The following is a 26,090-nucleotide window of genomic DNA, read 5'->3' as shown; positions in this document are numbered from 1 at the left end:
ATGTTATATAAACTACACCATTCTGCACTAATATATTTTAATGTGTGGAACACGACTTGGACGGGAAGAAAGCCTAAGATGGTTGAAATACAAATCAACCCTTCATGTTTATCATACATAGTTCTGTTGTTTTTTTCTGCTTAAACAATAGTTCATCTCATTTGCAATAATTTACCAATATGTCATTTATACAAGCATTTGTCAGCTCTGAATTTGGCCCATGGAGATACTATCCTAATAAGAAATTCAAGAGGAAAAGATAGGAAGAACAAAAAGATGGATGCACCAACTAAAGTAATTCATCAACAGCTATTGACAACAACCTTAAAAAAAATCATAAAGCCTGATGTCCTGTCTGTCTGAGAAGAACAAACCTTCAAAAGCACAATACAGGTGTGGAAGGAAAAATGAGATGGAGGTTGGACAAGAACAAAGTGAGTCCAAACATGCTAATTATCAGGTGTCTTCACGTGAGTTACAGTTCTCAGACCTTGGGACCTCAATGTATGGAAAGAACATTAAGGAACATTTTCACAGGATGCTTCCATAGCACAACTTTTTTTGATGCTTTGTTACAGCATCATAATTTAGTGCTTGAAACTAAATGGAACACTTTATTTTTATTTACTTACATTTGAGAACACTTGGGGAAAAAAGTAAACCATTGTACTCACTTCTACCATTCACTACATTAAGGGCTGTCAATATAATGTAATTCAAAAAAGGAAGGGATACAAACTTTCTGAAGTTCTGAAGCCTCACATTTCAGAATCAATTACTTACATGCCACTTAAAAGGTTACTCTTTCACTCTTGATAAATTACCACATTTTATTACACAAGGAGTGAAATATCACGATTCCAACTACACATAGGTCATTTTAATCAAGTTACAGGCTAGAATAAAAACTGGCCTGCCAAGAAGTAATGGTGACAGCCTGCATGTGAACTTGGTTTTGCTACCAAATTAAAAGATATTTTACTGTTGCTTTTAAACTAAGTTTTAATGTAAAACTGGAAGACAGCAAAAACTACTCAAGTCCTATCTGAACTGTACAAAGAGAAACTAATTGTATAAGAAGAAAAAGGCAAAAAACCCCACAGAAACAGTACCTGAAAGGAAGGCTAATTTTTTCTTCAGGATGGGCAATATTACTGAAGCTTCCATTCTACTCCAGTTAATTTTCACAGATCTGGAACAAAAGAAGTTGAAATGTCAATTGTGTAGAACCAATTACCAAGCTCCATTAGAGCAAGATTTGGTTTGAGCCAAAACAGTTTTGCACTCACTTACTGGAGACTAGCAGAGCTCACCAGATAACCCAACCTTTGACTAAAATACCAGATGAGTAGATAGGCTTGAAAAAAATACAACTTAGTTACAAGCAATTTTTCTTTAATCACCAATTTATTTTCTTAAATCATTAAAAAGCTGAAAGTTACCTAGTTTAATTTAGCCTTAAGTTCCATGGCTCCCACAGAGCTCAATTTTTATTATTTCAATGTATGAAACAAAACACAACCTCCCAAACATATACAAAATACACAGGTTAAATGCTCTTATTCAGCTGCTGGAGGGTACTCAACAAAACTGAAACATATATCTTGATCAGTCATGTGTAACAGGAAAAAGGTGAATAAACCTAGTGTGCCAGTCCACATTTTACAGGATCTCATATTCACACTACCAGGACTCAGAAGACCATTACTTCGATATTGTATTCAAAATAATATGTTACCACATTATCTCCATGCATTTAATATAGTCAGACTGAAGACACATAAAATGCAAAGGATCTAAGGAAAATGGATGAAGCAACACCTAAGATTAAACTACTATGTAACATGCAAGTTAGGACATTTCTGCTTTACTCCCTCACATCCTGTTTCCAATGGCATTCTAAGAGAAACAATGCATTAATAGTGGTTGCTTTACACCAGTGGTACTCAACCTTTTTTCCCAGTGGTCCAGATGGGCTGTTGTCGGACAAGGTGCTGCCTGAATGGTGGTTCTGATCTAGCAGCCAGAACCAATGCAGACAGCAACTGGCCATGCAGAGGGGGAGCAGAGGGTAGTCTGGCCCCACACAATGGGGGAGCAGGGGAAGGAGAAGCAGGGGGGGAAGAACTTGCCTGACTGGGGGGGGGTGGCCTAGCCCCAAAGGGGGGAAAGGGGTGTGGCCCAGACCCAACCCAGCCCTGCAGGGGGAAGGGGGCACACCCTGGCTCCAACCAGGAAGCCAGGGGGAAGGGCAGCCATATTTATGGCTACCGTAAAAAAGGGAAAATTTCCCAACCCATGGGAAGCCCCGCAGGCCAGATGCCACAGCTTCGCAGGCCACATCTGGCCTGCAGGCCAAAGGTTGAGAACTCCTGCTTTAGACCAGCAGTTTTCAACGTTTTTGGACTTCAGGCACCCCTTCACAGCTTCTGTAAACTAAGTGGCACTTAAACATTGCAATCTATAAATTAGTTTTTGAAATTATCTCCCTGCAGAGGCCTGGCAGTGGGGATGGGGGATCATCCCAGGTAGGGATAAGCCTGAGCCCATGCTTATCTGCTTAGTTTATCTGCTTATCTTCCAACACTTCACAAAGCAGCCTTTAAAAGATCTGTCAGTACAGCAGGGTGGCCCAGCACCCTGGCTGAGAATCACTGCTTTAGACACTAATTGGCTTGAGCCAGAAATCCTTTTAATTACTATCTCCTGCCCTACTGAATCATTCCTTTCTCTTTGCAAATGTTCCTGCCCTGCTATTGATTTCTCTCTCCTTCTGTACCAATGCACATAAAACACCAACACTGCATACAGCACTTTCCCTGATAACAATAAGGCAAAGCTTCCCAAATCCTCGCTTATATTTTGTAGCTGCTTGGCCATGAGAGAGATGTTGTGTGCCTTTTTGATTCCCGTTATCACTTTAGGCAGAAATGTGATTTTAAAAAAAAACCATGCAAAGAAAGCTATAATGCTGACAAAGCAAACTGACGCAACCCAAAAGTTAACAGAATGCTAATGGATTATATTTATTAGTAGCTAAAGAAAGTCTTCCAAAAGATCCATTTACCGGTATTCCTCATAAGGAAAGCATCCATCACTGGAATAGACTGCAGATACATTAAGTCAAGCTTACTTCTCCTCAAGTAAAATAAAAAATAAAGAATAAAGGAACTGAAATAAACTATCACTGCTCCTGAATAACACATAATGGCACTGCATTAAAACTGACTACTATCGCCAACTATTTCCTATTGATATGATAAACTGTCTAAAATTTCTGAACAAAAACTTAAAAGAAAAAACTGATACATCTTGGGAAGAAGACGTGGGGCCGGAATAAAATTACAAACCAAACCAGGTAAAACATTACACACTCCTCAGTGGAAGACAACTGACAGAAATAAGCCTAAACATTTAAAAGAAAACATAGTAATTTATTCAGCAATGTTGGATTCAGCTATAGTGGAAGGAAACAGAGAACAGTAATTCTGAAACTTAAGGAACAATACTAATTTAAACAAAATACAAAGTTCACACACAGTGAGATTAAATACAGAGGAAGGAAGAATTCTGACATAAGCTGAACAGAGTCCAAAACTTGCAAAAACTCCAGCTTGACACCTAAAAGGTGACAAAATGCAGTATAACAGAAACAACTATAGCAATATTCAGGTCTTAGACAAGAACCTCAGCAAGATATCTTCAAAAAACCCAAAAAGATACTACTAATGGGAATTCAAAAATGACATAAAAAGTAACGCATATGAATTCTACAAGATCTAAAAAAATGAAGTAGGCATAAGAAAATGTGTCAACATGATCCAGAATTCACTATGTGGAGCAAAACACAGCTAGGAAGCTATAAAAAAAAAAAAGAGTAAAACAGTGGAGTGTCACGTACGCTCTGACAACAATCAGAGTGTGAATACAAAGAATATTTAGTTCACAGATGAACTTTATTAGACATTCTATAAATTCCACTTGGACAAAAATATGCATCTTTTCAGATGCAAGGGTTAAGCAACGAAGCTGGTGAAGTCATCAATGAAGTTTGTGACAAATAAATACCTCTACTGCTGCCCAAAAATATACAGCAGGTCATGAGGAACAGAAAGAGAACACAGGCATCTGGGCCCAAGTCATACCTTCCATTTTTATCTTACAGAAAGATAAAAACTGCAGAAAATTCTGTGTCAAGGATCAATTTTCATCAGAAGTGGGGCTGGCCAATCTTGCATTAACCTACCTTCCTGAGGTTCCAAAATTCTAGGTGCTATTTTAACAAGCTTTGGCTTCAAAAATTGGGGAGCATGACTATGGAAGAAGAAACAAGAAACAGGTAAAAAGGGGGGAAAAAACCCAGAATGCCACTAGTATGACTTGTTCACAGAGATTCTCTTGCTAAAATAGTGCTAAAAAGGTAAGCATTACCTTATGCCAACTGGCACACTGGAAACTCAAGATCCTCTTCCTACCTTTTTTGGCTCATGGATTTCCCAAGCAGCACCAAGTTAACAACTATGGACATTTCAAATTATACTGAAAATATGCAGAATTTCTTATTTAAAAGTTCATTGTTTTTTAAACTACTTGGTCAATCTTCTTCAAGCTTATCTTGGGTAATCTAATTGTTTATTTTCTTGAAGCTTAAGGCTCAAGTGTAAAATATTTTCTTAAAATAAAGGAAAGATTTCTTTCCCCCACCCCAAGCATTTAAGTAAAATTTTTAAAAATCTCAGCCAAATAAAGTCACTTTTGTCTCGTCCCAAATTTCTTTCAAAAAGAAGTTTTAAAGAAAAAAAATATTTTAGTGGAAAAAAGAGAACTCAACAATGATTACGTTACATTAGTTGCACACATTTTAGGCAAATATCCAAGATGCACACTTGCAGGATTTTGGGTCGCATGCTTAGAACCAGCTCTATAGCCATGTTCTACCATTAATGGGAAATTAACTCCATGGCATCTGTGAGGGAGTGGGGCCTAGGAGCGACTGTGAACTCCCTAGCGCCCCCTACCGTCACTCACGGTGGACTCAGCACCCTCAGAATCTCGCCCGCCATGACTTTGATAATAAATAGGTTTGTATGGGAGGCTGCCTTTATCCCCCTGGTGAATGGTATGTGTGTTCTTGCCCCTACTCCAAATGGGGTGCCTCTGTGCGCCCCTCCCTTAAGGGGTATGCGTGCCTCCAAACCTCCCCTTTAGCACGCCCCAAGCCTCGCAGCTGTTCCATGGGATGTTGTACGGTCCCCTGCCCCTCAGGTGCTCTCCCCCCGGGCCTGGCACGTCGACGCCGCCCCTGGGCCGGCGCCCCTCTTGGGGTCTTTGCCACACTCTCCGCGCTTGCGGCCCCGCTTGGGGTCCTTTGCTGCGCTCACCGTGCTTGTTATCGAATTAGGCTCAGGCGGCCGGAGCCTTACCTGGCCTCCCCGACCCTACTAGGTCTTCATCAATCACACCCTGCCCCACTCTGGGGCCTGTGCCGCGCCTCTCGCGGCTGGGGCTACAACCCCCACTCAGCGAGCGCCCTCCTGGCACTCCTTATGCTGTGCCTGCTGTGGCACTGTGCCCCTGCTGGGCACTGGGAACCCCCAAGCTGCTGGGGAGCTCCTGTGAGGCCTCCTCTCACCCCTACAGCCTCACACGGTCCTCCTGTGTAACTGTAATGCAACGCAAGCCACCTGGCTTCAACATAAAACACAGAGCCTCCTGCTCATAACATAAATACTGAGCCCCCCCACCAGGGCCTCCAACCCTACCTCTCGTCAAGGGGCTCTCATCCCCGGCATCATCGCAGCCAGTCAGCACCACAAGGCTGCCACTACCAATTCAGGCTCAGCTCAGCTGCAGAGCTCCTGCTCCTGCGGCTGCCAGAAGGGAACTGCTAGCAACCGGCAGCTGGGCTGTCCCGGTGATTGGCAGCTCGCCTTACCTCATTCTCAGGCACGGAGCACCCCAGTGCCTCCCTGACAGCATCAAATGATACCAAAAGCACAAGCCTCTATGACTTGAGGTAAAGAAAAACTTGCTAAATTATGACAAAATAGTTTATATCAGGGGTCGGCAACCCCAAGCACACGTGCCCAGCATAGCATACAAGGCCATTTTGTTCAGCACGCCACGGTCAGTCCCAGCTCTGGGTAGCTGCTGCCAGCGATGGAGCCTGGACTGCTCCCAGCAGGGCCTACACCCTCCCAGCTGCCTGCTAGGAACAGCCCAGGCTCCCGGCTGGCAACAGCTACCCAGAGCCGGGGCCAGCTGCAGCCAGAGGCTGCAAACAGCTGCGCTGGACTGTGGAGCCCCAGCATCAGCTCTGTACCGGCACGTCCACGCGCACCTTGAAGCAGGCGGTGGGGGAGGGCTCTGAGGCAGCACAACCCTGGTCTCTCCCCCACTCCTGGCACAGAGCTGATGACTGGGCTCTGGAGCCCGGCGCAGCTGTTTGTAGCCAGCCTGGGCTCTGGGCAGCTGCAGCAAGCAGCGGGCAGTCTACAAACAGCTGTGCCGGGCTCCACAGCTCCGGCATCAGCTCCATGCTAGTGGCGACTGCGCGCCCACCTTGGGGCAGACAGCAGGACAGCGCAGCACGCCCCAACGTGCACATGCAGTCGCCGCCAGCATGGAGCTGATGCTGGAGCTGTGGAGCCAGGCACAGCTGTTTGCAGCTTGGCCGCTGCTTGCTGCAGCTGCCCAGAGCCCAGGCTGGCTACAAACAGCTGTACCAGGCTCCAGAGCCCAGTCACCAGCTCTGTGCCAGGAGTGGGTTGTGCAGCTTCAGGCCCCTCCCCCACCATCTGCTTCGAGGCACGTGTGTATGCGCCGGTACCGCGCTCATGCCAGGGCTCCAGAGCCCGGCGCAGCTGTTTGCAGCCTCCTGCCCAGGGTGGGAAAATGAGCGGCTACCCCAGGCTCCAACCTGGGGTTTCAGATGAAAAAAACCCAGATACCTACCATCACATCCAAACAGTCACACTAATAGTGCAGAGGCAACTTGGAAGTCACCATTGTACTGTTGACCCCACCCACACCTTATGCCAACAGTGATCATCTTTTATACTTCTCCCCTTCCTACACAGGAAGTAAAGCCATTTTTGTTCTTGATTTTATCAAGAACAAAAGATTTCACTGTTTTTCTCATCAAAGGGGAAAAAAATCCACAAACATTTCATTTGGGGACATCAGTAACACAAGCAAAGGAAACACAAGGCTTAGTTCACAAAAAAAGGTGCCAGAAGCAGAACTCTGTTATTCAGTAAATGTTATTATTAAAGGGTTTGCCCAAGATAGGGATGATTCTGTTTCAAATCCTCTCTTTACCTTAACAGAATTGGAACGTACATTTCTAATCTCAGGAGGATGCTCTAACCACCAAGTACTGTGGGTATTGTGGAAAGGGGCCCTTTCTCCTCTTGAGGCTGTTCCACTTTGCATAATTACTAGGTCTGTGCAAAGCAACAAGTATTCACTTTGGATTCAGCCAATTCAGAGGACAGTTATTTGATTCAGTGATTCAAATCACTGTCCCAATTTGTTTCGGCCAAATTAGATCCAAAAGATTTGGCGCCACTTCAGAGATTCGGCCATCGACTAAACAGGCAGCTGACACAGCTGCTTCCAGCTGGTAAGTCTGTTGGAGTGGGGGGAGGGAAGCAGCCTGGGGGAGGGAGGAATTGGGGCTGGGACAAGCTACCCAGCTGGCACAGGGGAGCACATTAGTCTGGGAGGGGGGTGGAGGGGCGTGGGATGCAGGTGCAGCAGTGCTCAGAGTGGGGGCTCTGCCCTGCTGCCGCTTGCTCAGCTGGGGCAGGGGAGGAGGGGCGGGATGCGGGCGTAGCTCACTCCGGGCAGAAGGGGGCAAGCTGCAGCAGGGCATAGCCCCTGCTCCCAGTCCTGCTGCGTCTCCCCATGCCGGCTGGCAAGTGGTGGCAAGGCAGAGCCTCTGCCCTGCCACCACTTGCCCCTTCCACCCATAGCGAGCCATGCCTGCATCATGTCCCCCCCACACACCTGGGCAAGTGGCAGCAGGGCATAGCCCCCACTCCCAGTGCTGCCGCATCCCCATAAGCACTGGAAGCAGGGACTTTGCACTGTTGCTGCTTGCACAGACTGATCAAAAAGAGAATGCACAGATGATCAAATATGTCTAATTAAAGCAATGGGCCCATTTTTGGCTTTGCATATGCCCAGCCTTTTATTGTACATTGGGATAATAGCTAACTTACCACATATGCACATAACGCTTGCTGCAGAATTAAGTAAAGAAATGAAGAAGAGATCCAGCTGACTCTGGTGCATTTTACTTAAGGACTGATGCAGCTTTGCAGGAACTGGCTTGCCAGAGTGGTTCAGGTGAGCAAGCTCTGAATGCTTTGATATTATGATCAATGTCCATCCTACAATGGGCGCTATCAGGACATGTGGAAAATGAGCCACCCTTTTACAGTCTGTATTTTCAAAAAACAATAGAAACAAAATTAAATATGGATTTGCAGAAACTTGATAGTGACTGGGCCCCCAACAAGACAGGAGAACATCAACTGGGTAACATTTCGGCTTTGGGCTTAAAGCCCTCAAATCTTTAATGATTTAGGAGAAGGGGCCCAGTGACTTCCACCTACCGTAATGTAAAAGCCCAAAGTTACTTCCCCTCAATATATGAGAAGAGTTAGATGTTAAGAATGGGGTGTACAAAAGCCTGCAAGCTGAGCAAAAAGATACCTAAACTATTAAATGTTGATGATGGAGATAAGTGATCTTAGGTCCTACCCTATAATAGAGCTAGGCGCTCAACTCCAGGTTGCAAGAAGGCATCTAAGTCTATTTGAGTTTTACAGCCATGAGATTCTACTAGTGTTAGTGCTGGCATAGGCGTTGTCTCACACACAGAAGTACAAGGGCTTTTAACTCATTTTACTCAAAATTTCCAGTGGTTAAATCCACCCCAGGGAATTACACAATTGTGCACCCGAGTCATTTTGCACATAAAACATATCACTACGCATAATCATGTAATATTGCGCAACTCCCTGGGGTGCAGCTGGTGAGGAGGAAGAGGGGCTCCAACTTGCAGAGAGAGGGGTGGGCATAGGCTGTGTGTGGGGTTTGTGGGTGGTTGTAGGCCCCCTGCCACACACCGTGCACCCCATGGTGCACAGGCCCCACTGCAGTGGTGGCAGCAGCAGCAGGCCCTTGGGGTGCTCCCCACCAGGGCACAGCAGGGGCCCTCAAGATGCTCCTGGATGCAGCAGGCAGAGCCCCCTGGTGGGAATCCCAGGAGCTACATGTGGCTCCTACCTGTGGTGCTGTGAGCCCCACGTGCTGGCACAGAGCCAGCCCAGTCTAGCCAGAAGGCATGCACTAGCAGGCTGGCCTGGGCTGGCTCCATGCAGCCCCCGGGATTCTCTGGAGCCATGCAATGCCAGGAACTGGTTTGCTTCATGGAGGCATAACGCTGTGCCTGCTGCAGCCAGGAGCACCGTGAAGTGGAAGAGGGAATTAAATTACTGTATTTTGTGGTAGGGCCCAGGTTATGCCTACTCTGTTGCCCAGACTGCAGCATGCTGCCAATTCCCTAAGCTGCAGCAGCCCAGATCCATGCCTTCATGGGAACTACTGACCACTACCCTATGGTCTCTCTCTCACTGACTGTTTTATTACTATATGCAAAAAAGAAAAGGTTCAAAGCAAAAGAAATTGGCAGTGCCACCCAAAATGCCTCATACAGCTTGGCAGTAAGGAACTATCTTAGGAAGCCGATTTTATCTGAAGTCCAGATAACTGATGGACCTTACGAGCATCAAGAAAGGAAGGAAACCTAACTGCAGACTGAGGCACTCTGTGTTCACCCTCATTCCTGCCTTTCCTTTTAAAATACAGCTTCCTTGCATTTCATTCTCCTGCATGTCATGATTAGTCTGCATGAAATAAATTCTTGTAGGGAAATGCATACTATGGCTTAATCTATATATAGTGTATATATTTTTCATTCAATTTACAGTAGCTCTGTAAACATTTCTGTAGTGTTTCTAATACCGGAAGATAGTTGCATGCTTATGTATACAGACATACATATTTTTTTGGGGGGTGGGGGGAGAGCATGGAAAAAATTAACAGTTCTGATTCCCTTACTTTAGTGGTTTAAATTGGGGAAAAAAAGTGAATGAAATTTAAAACAAAAATTGTATTCTGTGTCTTAACAACAATGAACTTCATTGTGTATAGACTGCAATATCCTTTTTGTGTGTGTACCAAGGAAATTTTCTGAAATTTTCTGAAGCCAATTTTCTTCCCTCCTTTCCCCATCCTCAAAACAAAATGCACTAAAATCAGTTGTCTTCTGAGGCAAAAAAATACAAAATCACTTACATGCCAATAGCACTCTAAAACAAATTCACATAAATTTTACACTTTCCAGATTATATTTATATGCATGTAAATTGATTATAGATGTTGGCATTATCAGGACACTTTCTACCTCAAAATGATTAGCCTATTGATCAACACACTAAATCTTCCTGTATGCTTCAGACAAAAGTTTCTTTTACACAGAGCTCAAGATGTTCATTCTTGTCTTTCTGTTATAATTCAGCTCAACCACTCCTATACAAGCTATCTGACCTCAGTAAAAGCCTGCTTACTGCACATGTATTAAGTACTTTACCCCCTCTCCAGACCAAATTGCTCAAGTTAAATTAGACACGCCAGACTTTTTATACCATAACCAAGATGACAGCACAAACTACTCTTTCATTATTCTGACATCCACTTCAGCTTATCCAGACTGAACGCAGCACTTAGTTCTTTGTTAAACCTTGTATTAACATTCTGGCTGGCTTTGAGAGCCATAGCAGTAAACTACCGCCTATAGGTTAAAATAGTTCCTTTGTTCAATACTTCTAAAGCCAAAGGAAGTACCCCAGTTTGTGTAGGAAAAAGTTTTCACCACTATTACTGACAATCTAAACCAGCCATTATTTGTTTTAATGGACTCTTGAAATTAGGAGTTATTTTATCAAAGGCTTTCAGATGCTCTCAGTCTGCCCTAGCACTGCAACTGCCAAACAATCTAGCCATTCCCCCCCCTTTTCTCCCACCCCAGCAGGTAGAGCTTTCAGGTACAGAAACCTTCCGTTTCATTCCTCCTCAAGAACCCCTCAAGTCTCTTTTTCAACCTGAGCCAGAAAAGAAGTCTCCCAGAAGGATCTGCAAGGACAATTGACTTAATGCTCTCCAGCAAGAGAAGGCACTGAGACAGGTGCATGTGCCTCTGCCTTGAATGCATTAGTTTGAGGATAACACAGCATATGACTAATAAACATTTTATTTCTTGAATACCTACCACAGTGGTTTTAAACCTATGGCCCATGGACCCTTGGGGGTCCACCGACTATGACTAAGGAGTACGCAAAAGATTACTATAATCAACAGGGATCTGGGTTTTCTGTTTCCCATGGGAAAATGTGGATTTTCCCCTTTAAAGGTAAAAATCATGGATTTTCTCCTTCAGTGGAGAAAAAATCCAGATTTTTCCCTTTGAAGCAGGAAAACACAGATTTCCCCTTTTGCAAACAGCTCTCTACAGGCTGGCAGAGTTCCAGTCTGCAAGAGCTACTTGCAAAAGGGCAGGAAACCCTAAGCCCTGTCAGGAGGAGGCAGGGGTAAGGCCTGAGAATCCAAGTCAGCCAGGGCTGGCTCAGACTTACTTTCCCTCCTGCAGCTTTTGGGGTAAGCAGGGCCTTTGGGGATTGGGCCCTGGGAGTGAGGGGAAAGTGAGGGGACCCCCTTCAGCAGGGCTGGGGGGGAGGGGGCCCTATGGTTCAGATGAGGGTCATGCTGCCAGGGGGGCTGGGTCCTGTAGGGAAAGCCAACAGAGTAGGGCAGGGGGCACTGGGGGTAAGCATTACCCATCCTCTTCTCTGGTGGCTACTGCCCTACTGCTCACCACACCATCATGCCACATCCTGCTGGCCTGTGGCATGGCGGCTGCTAGCAGCTCTGCTGGGGGTAACAGTGGAGGCAGTGATTGGGTGTGCGCTGCACAGCGGGGCACAGGGAAGGGAAGGGAAGGGAGGGAAGGGGAGGAGAGAAGCGACATGGCTAGCCTACCTACTTCCCCGCCTGGTCCGGGGCCTTGCCAGCATTGCTGGGCCCGGGGCAGTGTGACCCCTGTGTGCCCAGCTGTTGGATGGGACAAGAACTGCTGGTAGGACCCACAACTGCACGGGCAGCTGCCACACTGCAGCCCAGCCCACGCCTGCACCCGTGCATGTACACATGACCACAGCCTGGGGGCTCACTCTTGATCCTAGGACCCAGTCAGGGGGGGTGTGATGGACCAAGGGGAGGGAGAGGAGTGGAGATGGAAGCAGGGTGTGTGAGAGAGGGGGTCGGGGGGGTGGGCCACTCTAGATGGAAGCAGCTGTCATTGCCAGACCTGGAGCCCCTCTAAAGCAGCCTGTGTAGGGGAAGGCTAGCTTGGAAGGGAAGAGACTTGCCCAGCCAGAGGCACATCCGACCCAGTCCCTGAGCTCCAGTCAAAGGCTTCCCAGGAAGGACATGGAGACTGCTGGGGCCTGGGTACAGGTGCATGGAGCAGAAGAGCAGGGACTGGCACTGCTCAGAGCCAAAAAGCAGCAGGCGGGACAGCTGTGGGGAGTGAGGAGCAATGTCATTGTCAGGGGCAGGGCACCAGCATTTCAGTGCTGTTCAGCACCACAAAGCAGCTGTGGGGACAGCTGCAGCTGGACCAGTGTCTGGGTGAGCAGAGGACAGGGAGAGCTCTGATTTTCTATGATAAGAAACAAAAATCAAACACCAAAATATAGAGGTATTTAAAATTCATTTTATTATGACGACTGAGGCACTGGCTGGCTTCCAAACTGCTTTAAAATTGTAAATATAACAATAAAACATTGTGTTCAACTGATACTATAATATATATATATATATATATATATATATATATATATATAGTGGCATTTTGTTTTAATGGCTGAAAAACTTGGATTTGGGGGGTTTTAATCAGAGAATTTTCCATTTTTTTTAAATCTGAGAATTGGCAAATTTTAAAAAGAAAAAAACAGGATCCCCGAATTGATCAATCAAAAGTATGTAAATATCCACACTTATAATTCAAAGGGGTCTGCACCTCTATTCAAAATTTCCAAAGGGATCTGCACCTCCACTTGACATTTTTTAGGGGTCTGCAAACGAAAAAAGGTTGAAAACCACTGGCCCACCATATAGGAGGCAAATGTTGCTAAAAAATGTGCAGGAGTATATAGGAACGTAGGTCTAAAAGAGACCTCCTGGGCCATCAAAACAAATCCAGTCTGCATAAATACATCCCTGTTAATAAAGGCTGCTTGCAGACATTAAACCCCACCCCCCAAAATGGAACTTTACTTTAAAATTGTACACAGTCCCACACTGAGCCCAGCACATGCCCAGAAGCGGCAGCGTGTGAGTTGGACCTGGCTCACTCAATGTCTGTATAGATTGGGCGCTTTTACTGGGGCTTTTTTGGTGTTTTTATCTTACAGCTGATTGAAACAGCTTTAGCTAAAATGTCAAAATGCCCCACTGAAATGCCCAATCTATACCAACGCTGCGCAGGCAGGTTCAAGTAACGAACTGCATCTTTCAGTAAAGTGATATTTTTTAAACATCTGCAAGTAGCCCCAAAGTACATGAGAACAAAAAGATTCAGCTGTTTTAAAAGAGCAGGGTTTTACTCACCTAAATTTTCACCATTCAGAATAATTTTTCCCTCTCCTACTGGCTCATTTTCTTTTCATTTTCTATCTATATAGGAAAGATAAGTTCAATTACTTGTTGAAGGAGATGAAGTTAATGACACTGCTAAAAAAGGTAAGCAATTAAGCTCTTAAGAAACCCTGTTCTTTAATTGCAAAAAAGTTCATCTACACAGCTGTTAAAATCTGAAAAGAAAATAACAATTACATGAATAAATTGTATATATACACAAAAGTCAGTGCTTCTGCACAACATTTATCACAGAAGCTTGAAACCTATTACTATTTATTTTATATGGTGATATTTATCTTACAAGAATCAGAGAAAATTGGGAAGATACCATATGAATTATTCCCCATTCCTATACAGCATTAATTTTTTTAGAAACTATTTTACCAATCTGAGATTACATGTTGCAATTAGCTCTTGTTAAAGGTACTTAAAACTTGAAAGACTGCATGTTCAGAATCATTAACTAGCGCTGAGCGGCCTTTTGGTTCACTGAAGGATTATCATTGATTGGAGTTAACTAGCTAATCCTAAACAAAATTTTGAGCATTTCACTGAAATAAAACAAACAATTTGGAGTCCTCTACCACCGCAGGATGCACCATTCCCAGACTTTCCCACTCTCCTGCTCCATGGACAAACCTTCTAGCCTCCTGAACTCTACAGCAGCTAGGGAGCCCGAGGGGGAAACTACAGAGGGTTAGGGGGCTCTTCAGTGACCCACCCACCCCCAGCAGACTGGGGGTCCCCCCTGCTTCACTGAAAAAATGCAGCCCCTCAGCCATGAGACACTGCCCCATTAAACTTTAAGCAGTAGTTGGAAAGATCGTTCTACTGGCCCCAGCCAAAGCTTAAACCCTATTCTCTTGGAGAGGAGGGTGCGGTGACAACCAGCAAGCCATATGGGGTCTCTCAGATCACCAGCCTCAGCTCCCCCTTGCAGCCTGCTGGCAGGAGTGCCCCCAGCTTTCCCAGAGAGGGCAGGAAGCCTGGCAACTGGCTGGAAGGCCAGGCTGGCAGGCATATGTTCAGCCACCAGTGTGGATTACCAGGGGCTTAGGATGCCAGAATCAACCATCCCACTCCCACATGGAGCAAACTGTGGACAGGCTCCTTCCCCCTCCCCCCCCCCCAAAAGACTTGTGCCAAACTCTCTGCCAGACAGCCCTTCTTGCAGCCTATTCTGGCCTCGCCCAACCTCAAGACAAGTAGGCTGGCTGAGCTCATGGCTGAAGGTAGAGAGCCCAGCCCACTCCCTCCACCATTTATTGGAGTCTAGAGCCTTTTTCTAACCTCTCTTTCTATTTAACATCAATCAAATAAAAATGCTTAAAACAAATTAACCTTTACATAAACCCCCCCATGCTCCATGTCCACATTTCTCCATCTCCTGACATGCAGCAATCCCTCTCCCCCGTCAAAGCAGGTACAAGGGGTGCTTGTACTCATGATGCCATTAACATCTATACATGACAAAATGTCACTTTGTATAGCTTAACAGCATCATACTGTACACATTGAAGAGTTTTTGGGGGGTTAAATAATTTTGCATCATTGCAAAATACCTACATCCAAATGTAGTTTGGTTTGCAATGATGCATTGCAGAGGTCAGCTTGCCCCCTGGCTGCTGAAGGGGCAGGCAGGCTCTTCAGAAAAAAAGGACCAAGCTCCTCGCCACTTCTGACATCAGCAGGCCCAATCCTTCTTTTTTTTTTCCAGCAGAGCCTGCCTGCCTCTCTTGCAGCTGGGGGGTGCTGCCACCATGGAGGGAAGAAGGTGGCCCCAGATGGCACTGCCACCGGGGAGGGGCAGAACAGGGCCCCCCACAGCTCAGGGGCTACTAAGCCTACCAGCAGCTTGCCCCCTGGCTGCAAGCAGGCTTTGACAAAAAAAAAAAAGGATCAGGCCCCTCAACATAATGTCATGGAAAAATTGAAACAGCGGGTTTCAATTAAAAACCTACCATTTCAATTTGGGGGACAAAGAATGCAACCTTGGGGAATAACACCCATCACATGTACAAATGCTCCAGGTGTCTGGGCTCAGATACACTCCTGCTTACCAGCCCTCTAATGGCAAGTCTGAGCTGTTCCTGTTAGAGAGGGTATTAACCCTCATCATCACACTGATTATTAGCTTGTGATAACCTTAACACCAATCTTAACACCAACTAACATTGCTTACAATTACCACTTGCAAACTCAATCATATCATCTTGCCCTTGGATAACAAAATGGTAAACATTAAAGAAAATGGATTTATATAGTGTCACTAATTTCACATCACTTTTCATCCATGTATCTCAATGTGCTTTATAACTATTAATTATTTTGGTATTTGGGGAAGGAAAGAAAGTATCATACCCCATTTAAGAGATGGGAAAACCAAGGTCAGGTGACAGAAATGGAATCTAGAATCTCTGACTGGTTACATCAGATTACCCTGTATCAGATTACAAAGACCATTCAGTATATAACAGTTAAAATATTTCATTGAGAGCTTCACAAAACTGACTGAAAATGAGCATTGGCACACTGATTCAAAAATGTTAGCAAATATATTTTGTGATCCTCCTAACAGAGAATTTATTAAGTCTTCTGGAGATTTCTTGAGAGAGATAGAAATGGGCTTAGGCTCAATACTAATACTGGTTTAAAATTTAAGTTACTAAAGAGTTGCTGTAAATACTTTTAAAAGCAACGCAGAGAGGAACAGACATGCAAAGCAGAACATCTGAGTAAAGTCCAGCTGGGGTTGGGGGGAGCAAGGGAGGCAAGGCTGGAAAGCATACACGCAACTTAATACCTCAAAAGAAAACGTCTTCTAAATGCAGACAATTCAATGAGTGGCATATATCTGGAGCACAACATGCTGAAAATAACCTAGAGGAGATAGTAGACAAACTAGATGGGAGGCAACAGTGGACAGAAGTGCAAAAATGGTTTTGGCCTGTAGAGCACAGAGGCATCAAATCAGACAGGGAGGTGATTTCAATACTACTGCTAAGCTTTGATAAAAATGCACTTAGAAAACTGTATGCTGTCCAGGGCCCTTTTCTCTTAAACAAAGATTTTTTTTAAGTTTAATGTAATTCCGGGGAAAAAAGAAGCCATACAATTTGATTTAAGACGACATTTTAATTAATATAATATTATTTCAGAATAAATAGGAACAAATCCGTATAATGTCATCTAGATCTAAAACAGAAAGGGAGGTAAAGGAAGGAGGGGAACAGGACTGCTACTGATTAGCTAAGCAGAAGTGAAATATCCCAAAGTAGTGGTACCTGTATCACAGGTCCATCATCACAAGTGGCATGAGCAACCTCTGTATGTGGGCACGTGGCAGACCAGGGAAATGACAGGCGCCACATCAGTAGATTGGGCAGGAAGCAGAAACCAAAGCAGCAAATTGAGAATGAAGCACAGGGAAAGAAACAAAAAGCAAAGCAGCAGATCAGGCAGGGGAAGGGGATCAGTGTGACACTTAGGGAGAGTACAATGCTAATTTGTAGCATGCCTGCCAAAAAGGTTGGCCCTCACTGCCCTAGAGCAGAGGTAGGCAACATGTCCTGGTGGCAGGCCAAATGAACCAGACCAAGTCCAAGGTAGGCCACTGCCAGGACCCAGCCACCTCCATTTCTCTTAACCACACAGGCACAGCACAGAATGGGCAAATTGCCCTACTATCCAGCAACCTTGCTGCAGCACAGGCAAAGCCCCGACACTGAACACCTGCAAAATCCCTGTTCCATGGGCCAGATCCAGTGCAGCAATGTGTTCATTTCCTAACCTGTCCATTAGAAATGTCTGCACAGAAAACCACCTGAGTGAAATCAAATTAGAAGAGTGTACATATATATAATAATATACAAAGTGGTTGGTTGTAACTGTGTTGATCTATGCAGCAGCCTCCCATTGCCTGAATAAGGGTGCTTGTGCCCGAAAGCTTGCAAAGAACTTTTTTTCAACTATTTTAGTTGGTCTAATGTAAGATATCACTTCTGCCCAAAGAACCTTGCCTGCCCCTGTAATTATATAATATTCACTATACTTGTTTGGGTAGTTATAAATTGTTAAATGCCCTATACACCAACAGAGAGGCAAGGATTTCTTTAGGTGATATCTTTTATTGGACCCACTGCATAGTCAGATAGAGTTAGACAAACAATATTGCATTCAAAAGCTTGTCTAATCTATCCCAACTAAGCAGTGGGTCTTATAAAAGATATCATCCAAAGAAATCCTTACCCCTTGCATAACTCCTGGGCCATCACAGCTACAACACACTAACACTACTATATACTAACAGTGGGGATCTTTAACTGGATGGATTTGCTCACCAACAGCCAGTATAAAATTAAAAAAAAAAAAGATTCTCTCAATACTTACAAAGGAAAAGAGTACAGTCATTTTACCAGGCACAGGACTAAGAGTCAGAAAGCTTTGCATCTATTCTCATTCTGCTGAGCATTTTGTGTGACCTTAAGCAAGCCCCCTTCATTCAATCTTCCTCTCTCTGGAACAGTGATGTGCTATATTACTTTCCTAGTTCACAAAGGTAGCGTGATGTTTAATTCATTAATATTATGAGGATTTAAGGGACTAAGGCCTCCAGAGAAATATCTATAAATAACCAAGCAGCAGATGGGCAACTACAATAAAAAATGTTGCAGCTTGTGAATACATTTCTTACAGCTTGTGAATAGAAGTAGAAAAAACACAGACAATAGCTATAATGGAGTACTACAGCAAACCAGCTCTCTGTATTAAAAGAGATCTAGAGCAGCTTGTGGATTTCAGAAGTGTAGAAACCACTGTTCAAATTTCTCAACCCACAAGACATTACTTCAGTCTTATCTTGGGTCAGCTCAAAAAAAAAAAAATTACAAATTCACATCCCCACCCTGCAAACAATAACTTTGGAACACTATGCACAAAAAAATGAGAGGCAGAGAACAGAGAGTATCAAGATACTAACAGTATCTTAGCCTAGAGCATGTCCTGGGGGCTGTATTAGAGCAAGCTATGGGCAGGCACCTCAGGCTATACTGTGCCATATCACCTTGCCTCCCTAGGTGGGGGCAGGAAGTGGAAGCTGGAAAAGGGAGGGGGAACCTGGAGACCCTAACTACTGCTACAGCTAGAAGGGGTGTATGAAGCTTCAGTCACTAATTCGATTTGGCAGAGATTCAATGGCCAAATCTTCAAATCCAAATCCAATCAGGAGACCCTTTAATCTCTCCGTATCGAACTGGAACCCTCTGAATTGATTTGGAGAGATTTGGAAAGATTCGCTCATTCGGAAAGACGCAGCTTTAAATGTTTTTTCTACATACCTAAAAGGTATCAGGCGGCTTGTGAATGCTGAGATTCTAGGGCAGATGCAGCATCATAAAGGAGTCTGGGGGGTCCGCAGCGTGCTCAGCAGTGGACCCAGAAGTAGATCAGAAACTCTTCTGGTTCACTTCCAGGTCTGCCAGGGAGTGCACAGGGGACCCCTCCCTCCCACCTCAGCAACTGATGCCTCCTGTGTCTGGGGGGGGCGGGCAGTCCCCCGGCATGCTTGGCGGCAGACCCAGAAGTGGACCAGAAGTACTTTCAGTCCACTTCTGGGTTCGCCACCCAGCACACAGGGGGGACTCTCATGCTCCAGCATTGCAGCATTCACGAGTCGCGCCTAGTAACTCAAGGTATGTAGAAAAAACATTTAAAGCTGTTGTAAGGGGATGGGGGTGCGCCACTTACCGTGGGACCCCGATCCCCGGATGTCCCCTGGAGAGGAGGGGTACGCGTTGGACCGTCCCGCTTCGCCGCTCTCGCCTGCCACGACTTGATGGAAATATGGGGGTTCACCCTTGCCGGGAAGCTGGCGGTCCACGTGGGGTACAGTACCTCCAAGGTCCAGGGGTCCTGAGGGCTCCTCCTCCCCTACACCCTCGCCCGGTCCTCCAGGTGGGGAGCCTCCGTTAGGGCTCCCTTGTCTTCGTCCTAGCTCCGCAGTGGGGGGGGGGAGTACCCCACACTGCTGGGCCCTCACCAGGAGTCCTATCAGCACCTAGTCTCCCTGGTGCTGATCGCTCCACTCGTCCTGAGGCGTCTCTACCTCAGGGTCTCACTCTCTCGACCCGGGGGAACTACCACTCTGCCCCCGCCTTGCCCGCGGGTCTTCCCCGCGGCCAAGCGGCCCGCAGCCGCCGGAGGAGGGTTCCTCCGACCCAGCCTCCCTCCCCGGCTTCCTCCGGTGCAATGGCCACCGGTCCCTTTTGTACCTTCGTCCCTTCGGGGCCTGCTGCGCCCCCTGGCTCCGCCGCCTCCGGCCTTGCAGGCTGGTGCTGCACCGCCCCGGGCTTCACGGCGGCCGGCCTCACTGCTGCCGGTCCTTGCCACCCGGCTCCCGGCCTCACCGCTGCCAGCTCCCCGGCTCCTGGCCTCGCCGCTGCCGGCTCCCGCCGCGTGGCCCGCAGCGCGGCTGTACCTGCCTCCGCCGCTCCAGGCTCCGCCGCTCCCGGTCTCACCGCTCCCAGCTCCGCCGCTCCCGGTCTCGCAGCTCCCGGCTCCGCCGCTCCCGGTCTCGCAGCTCCCGGGGCAGGCTCCCGCCAGAGCCTCCGTCCTTCTCTGCTCAGGGTAGGCGGTTCCTTTTTATCTCCCCGCGCCGGTCCCGCATCGGCACGGTCCCAGTTCCAGGAAACCTTAAGTTCCCTGCCCGGCTTCCAGGCCCGGACCCGGAAGCGGGGCGGAACTCCGGGATTCCCCGCTCGGGCCGGGCCCCTCAGGGTCCTGGCCCCCTCACACACCCCACCCCTCGAGACGCCGCTAGGCGATCCCTTTGCTGTGCGATGTTCGCCCCTCGAGGGCTTCTCCCCGTCCGCACGGGGCGGTACCGAGGGCTCGTGGGGATTCTCTATCTCCCCCCACCGAGACAAAAAGTCTGCCACGGTGTTGCTGCAACCGGGTTTATACCTGATTTTAAACTGATAGGGCTGGAGTGCCAGGGCCCACCTCATTATCCGGGCATTCTCGGTTTTAACCGAGTTAAGCCACCGTAGCAGGGCGTGATCAGTTATTAAACGAAATTCTCGGCCCAATAAGTAGTACCGAAAATAGTCTATACCCCAACGGATGGCGAGACACTCCCGTTCAATTGTAGAGTACCTCTGTTCGTGCTCGTTCAAACGGCGACTGGCGAATGCCACGGGGCGTTCGACTCCCTCTACCTCCTGCGAGAGGACCGCTCCCAGGGCATACGCTGAGCCATCCGTCTGTAGGATAAAGGGGGCGTTAAAGTTAGGGGTATGTAGTACCGCTCCTCGGCACAAGGCTTGTCGGAGCTCGTTGAACGCCTTGCGTCTCTCTGGGGTCCAGTTGATGCGTGGTGGTTCCTTCCCCTTGGTGGTGTCTACCAGGGGATTCGCCAGTTCCGCAAACCGGGGAATGAACCGCCGGTAATAGCTGGCGAGCCCAAGAAAGGCTCGCATCTGCCGCTTGGTTGCCGGCGCCTCGTAGTCCCGCAGTGCCGCCACCTTATCCCGTAAAGGTCTTACCAGCCCTTTGCCTACTTGGAAGCCGAGATATTTAGTCTCTGACCTTCCAAGGGCGCATTTCTTTGGGTTGGCCGTCAGGCCCTTACCTCGTAACTCTTGCAAGACCTGTCTCAGGGCCTGAAGGTGTTGCTCCCACGTCTTGGTAAAGATCACGATGTCGTCGAGGTAGGCGGCGGCATATTCCTGGTGGGGTGCCAGTATCCAATCGATTAACCTTTGGAAGGTCGCGGCGGCCCCATTCAACCCGAACGGCATCCGTTTGAATTCATAGAGGCCCCAGGGGGTCCCAAAGGCGGTCTTAGGCTGATCCTCCCTTCGCAGGGGGATCTGCCAATACCCCTTTGCTAAATCCAGGGTGGAGATGTAATTGGCTTGCCTGATACGTTCCACCAGTTCACTTATCTGAGGCATGGGGAAAGCGTCAAACTGGGTGATGGCGTTCACTTTCCGGAAGTCAACGCACAGCCTTAAGCTGCCGTCCGGCTTCGTCACCGCCACCAACGGGCTTCGCCAGGGGCTGCGGGAAGGCGTGATGATGCCTTGGGCCAGCATGCCATTAAGCTCCTCTCTAATCGGTTGGCGCCGAAAAAAAGGAATGCGCCGCCACTTTTCCCTGGCAATCTGGCCTGGTGGCGTCAGGATCTTATGCTCCACGCCTCTAGCCTTCCCCGGGGTCTCTGAAAACACATCCCCAAACTCTACGATTAGCTGTTGTAACTCTTTCTGTTGGAACGGGGACAGGGCCGTCTCTTCCCCAAGTGGTTCCCCTTCCCGGGTCCTCGGCCCAGTCTCCCCTTCTTGACACTCCCCATCTACCGGCTCTCGGTCCATTTCTAGAAGGAGCCCGTGTGGCTCCTGCCACTCCTTCAGTAGGTTGATGTGCAAGACCTGGGACGCCCTCAGATGGCCCTCCCTTCGGACTTCATAATTGACCGGGCCGGTTCGTCTTACGACCCGTGCCGGCCCCTGCCACCGCGTCTCGAACTTACTATGAGAGCTGGGCAGCATCACCAACACCTTCTGTCCGGGCTGTAACTCTCTCTCCCGGGTTCCCTGGTCGTATCGGTCCTTTTGTTGTCTCTGGGCCTGTTTGAGGTTGTCCTGGGCTGCTCTCTGGGCCTTGTGGAGTCTGTCCTGCAGTTCCTGTGCGTATTCTGCCACCTGGCGACCCCCTCGTGCGCCGCTTTCCCAGCTCTCCCTTAGGATGTCCAACAAACTTCGGGGTTGGTGCCCAAAGACCAAGCTGAAAGGGGAGTAGCCCGTGGAGGCCTGTGGGGCATCCCGTACTGCAAACAGCAAGGGTGGTACCAACAAATCCCACCTGGCTGGATCTTCCTGTGTGCAGCGCCGGAGCATCCCTTTCAGTGTCGCGTTGAAACGCTTGACCAAGCCATTCGTTTGGGGATGATAAATTGATGTTTTTAGGTGGGTGACGTGGAGCACCTTGCACATGGCTGCCATTACAGCCGACATAAAGTTCTTTCCCTGGTCAGTTACGATTTCTTGCGGGATCCCGAAGCGGGCAACCCACTTCATAAGCTCCTCGGCCACCTTGGAGCCCGTCACCGTCTGTAAGGGAATCGCCTCCGGAAACCGGGTGGCGTAATCAATAAGCACCAGTAAAAACCGGTGGCCGGCGGTGCTTCGTGGCAAAGGCCCCACCACATCAAGCGCCACCCTGGTGAATGGCTCCCGTATAACGGGCATCACCTGAAGGGGAGCGCGCGGGGTTTTGTGGGGGTTCACTAACTGGCAGTGACGACATTCTTTACAAAACCTCTCCACGTCCTCATATAGGTGAGGCCAGAAGCACCAGCGTATCAGCCTCGCCTCTGTTTTCCTTTTTCCCAAATGGCCTCCCATTGGGTTCCCATGGGCTAGTTGTAATAAGGGTGTGCGGTAGCGGCAGGGAATTAAAAGTTGACTTCCCTCCCGCCCTGTCTGTGGGTCGGGCTTAATCCGATATAGCAGACCCTGTCTTAACTCGACCCGGGGGCCCTGTCCCCGATCCGCCGTGGGGCTTACCGGTTGCCGCTCCCGTTGGAGTGCCTCTTCATGGAAAGGTCTCAGCTCTGCGTCCTCCTCCTGCGCCTCCCGGAACTGGTAACTGTTCGCCAGGCCGTCCAGCTCGCCCGGCCAAGGCGGTTCGGGTTCTTCCCCGGCCAGGCCTTGTGGGGGTTCCTTCCGAGGCTGGAGAGCGGCCAGCACCTCGTATATCTCCGGCCAGTCCCGCCCCACGATCATGGGGTGCAAAATATCCTCCTTCAACCCCACAGGCAGGCGTCTCGAAACTCCATGCAGCCGGACCTCTAGGATCCGCCGCTCGAAGTGCGTCCTCTGATTGTGCAGGCAGACTAGGTGGATCCCTGCGCACCGCGGGGCGCGCCTCCATTCTACCAGCGATGGTCTGACTAGGGTCTGTGCGCATCCGGTGTCAATTACGGCCATGAGTGGTCGCTGTCCCACCCAGGTCTTTACTCGCGGCAGGGGCCTGGGGAAGGTGTCTTCCCTGCCGCCAACCCCACAATCCATAGGTTCCTCCCGAGTGTATTCCCCTACTCTGTTGCTACCTCTGGGGAGCGGGGCCCCCTTACCGGGGGAGTACTCGGCTTCGGTCGGGCAGGACCGGGCAAGGTGTCCCCTGCCGCCGCAGCGGAAGCAACTAACACCCGGGTTCCCTGGGGTCTTCTCCGCCTTACTTCCCCTGCCCTTTCGGGGGGAGTCTTCCGCCCTCGGTTTTCCTCGACCCGGGGGCCGCCCTACCTGGGCTGCTGTATATTGCTCTGCCAGCTGGAGAGCCTGTAGGGAAGTTGTGGGGCCGTGACACCTCACCCACTGTTGGGTGTCGTCCTCCAGGTCCGTCAGGAACTGCTCCAGCAGAACCTGATCGCATATTTCTTCTTTCGTGGTCTCTGTCGGCCTCAGCCACTTCATCATTTCATCTCTAAGGGTGTGCCACAACATCTTGGGGCTTTTCTCGCCCTTGGTCTTGTTTCCTCGGAACGCCTGTCGGTGCTTTTCCGGGGTGATGTCAAGGCGTTGTAGAATCTCGGCCTTCACCCGCTCGTAGTCGCTGGCCTCGGCGCGGGTCAGGGCTCGGTAGGCTGCCTGGGCCGGGCCGGTTAACAGGACTCCCAGCCTACTGGCCCATTTCGTCCGGTCTATACCTGCGGCGAGAGCCGCTCTCTCAAAAGTTTCTATGAAGGCCTCCACGTCGTCTTCCCGATTCATGCGGGGCATGTTCATTTCCCCGCTATACGGGCCAGCCCTTGTCTGCTGCTGTTGGAGCAAATGCTCCTGCACACTCGCTTGCCTTAAGGCAGTCTGCTGGTGCTGTTGTAGCAGCTGGGCCATCAGATGCAGCGTCTGCTGCGTCACATCCGCGCTCGTAGGGAGCTCCATGGTGCTGTAGTGCTCTCCGAGCTAGGCCGGGTTCGCTTCCCGGCCAATGCACCAGTTGTAAGGGGATGGGGGTGCGCCACTTACCGTGGGACCCCGATCCCCGGATGTCCCCTGGAGAGGAGGGGTACGCGTTGGACCGTCCCGCTTCGCCGCTCTCGCCTGCCACGACTTGATGGAAATATGGGGGTTCACCCTTGCCGGGAAGCTGGCGGTCCACGTGGGGTACAGTACCTCCAAGGTCCAGGGGTCCTGAGGGCTCCTCCTCCCCTACACCCTCGCCCGGTCCTCCAGGTGGGGAGCCTCCGTTAGGGCTCCCTTGTCTTCGTCCCAGCTCCGCAGTGGGGGGGGGGAGTACCCCACACTGCTGGGCCCTCACCAGGAGTCCTATCAGCACCTAGTCTCCCTGGTGCTGATCGCTCCACTCGTCCTGAGGCGTCTCTACCTCAGGGTCTCACTCTCTCGACCCGGGGGAACTACCACTCTGCCCCCGCCTTGCCCGCGGGTCTTCCCCGCGGCCAAGCGGCCCGCAGCCGCCGGAGGAGGGTCCCTCCGACCCAGCCTCCCTCCCCGGCTTCCTCCGTTGCAATGGCCACCGGTCCCTTTTGTACCTTCGTCCCTTCGGGGCCTGCTGCGCCCCCTGGCTCCGCCGCCTCCGGCCTTGCAAGCTGGTGCTGCACCGCCCCGGGCTTCGCGGCGGCCGGCCTCGCTGCCGCCGGTCCTTGCCACCCGGCTCCCGGCTTCGCCGCTGCCGGTCCTTGCCACCCGGCTCCTGGCCTCGCCGCTGCCGGCTCCCCGGCTCGCGTGGCCCGCGGCGCGGCTGTACCTGCCTGCCGCCGCTCCCGGTCTCGCCGCTCCCGGCTCCGCCGCTCCCGGTCTCGCCGCTCCCGGGGCAGGCTCCCGCCGGAGCCTCCGTCCTTCTCTGCTCAGGGTAGGCGGTTCCTTTTTATCTCCCCGCGCCGGTCCTGCATCGGCGCGGTCCCAGTTCCGGGAAACCTTAAGTTCCCTGCCCGGCTTCCGGGCCCGGACCCGGAAGCGGGGCGGAACTCCGGGATTCCCCGCTCGGGCCGGGCCCCTCAGGGTCCTGGCCCCCTCACAGCTGTATGTATGGCCAAATTGCTGATTCTCCAAATCAGCATCGAGTCTTCAGATTTGGATCCAGCTGAATCAAATCAGGACAGCAATCTGAATCAAATCACTGTCTGTGATTCAGGACGAATCTGAATCAAATACTGCCCATTTCCCACGCCCCTAATAGGAGGGGGAGTAGCTGTGGCAAAGTGGGAGCCTACAGACCACAAATTAACCCCTTGCAGGCTACATGAGGCCCTAGGGGCACTAGTTGAACAGCCATGTCTTAGCTTGTAAATTGGAGGTGGA

The 26,090-nt window shown here is 49.3% G+C and overlaps 2 protein-coding genes across 9 annotated transcripts in view; both read right to left on the bottom strand.

Moving 5' to 3' along the window:
* SESTD1 (SEC14 and spectrin domain containing 1) overlaps positions 1 to 26,090 on the bottom strand; it is a 148,615-nt gene that overhangs the window by 86,684 nt on the left and 35,841 nt on the right. For 5 of the 7 annotated variants that reach the window (XM_090045320.1, XM_090045324.1, XM_090045319.1 and 2 more), the window contains 2 exons: positions 13,741 to 13,806; positions 1,113 to 1,192 (listed from right to left, as the gene is read on the bottom strand). In XM_090045320.1, coding sequence (XP_089901446.1) covers positions 1,113 to 1,167 — 55 coding nt within the window. In that variant the 5' untranslated portion in view covers positions 1,168 to 1,192; positions 13,741 to 13,806. The remainder of the gene's footprint in view (positions 1 to 1,112; positions 1,193 to 13,740; positions 13,807 to 26,090) is intronic. The other 2 variants (XM_090045322.1, XM_090045325.1) reach the window with 1 other exon arrangement.
* LOC149867409 (uncharacterized) lies at positions 19,308 to 24,967 on the bottom strand. Of its 2 annotated transcripts, XM_090045318.1 has the most exons (3): positions 21,398 to 24,967; positions 20,923 to 21,029; positions 19,308 to 20,385 (listed from the first exon to the last, which is right to left on the bottom strand). In XM_090045318.1, exons 1-3 carry the CDS (start codon positions 24,711 to 24,713, stop codon positions 19,870 to 19,872), a joined length of 3,939 nt encoding a protein of 1,312 aa, XP_089901444.1. In that variant the 5' UTR covers positions 24,714 to 24,967; the 3' UTR covers positions 19,308 to 19,869. The 2 variants fall into 2 exon arrangements, with proteins under 2 accessions (XP_089901444.1, XP_089901443.1); XM_090045317.1 differs by having other exon boundaries at positions 20,923 to 24,967.

Source organism: Crocodylus siamensis, chromosome 4 (assembly GCF_052110815.1).
Source record: "Crocodylus siamensis isolate JL-2025a chromosome 4, ASM5211081v1, whole genome shotgun sequence".
Taxonomy (NCBI): domain Eukaryota; kingdom Metazoa; phylum Chordata; order Crocodylia; family Crocodylidae; genus Crocodylus; species Crocodylus siamensis.
The sequence above is the reverse complement of the archived record's forward strand: the minus strand, read 5'-3'. Positions and strand labels throughout refer to the sequence as shown.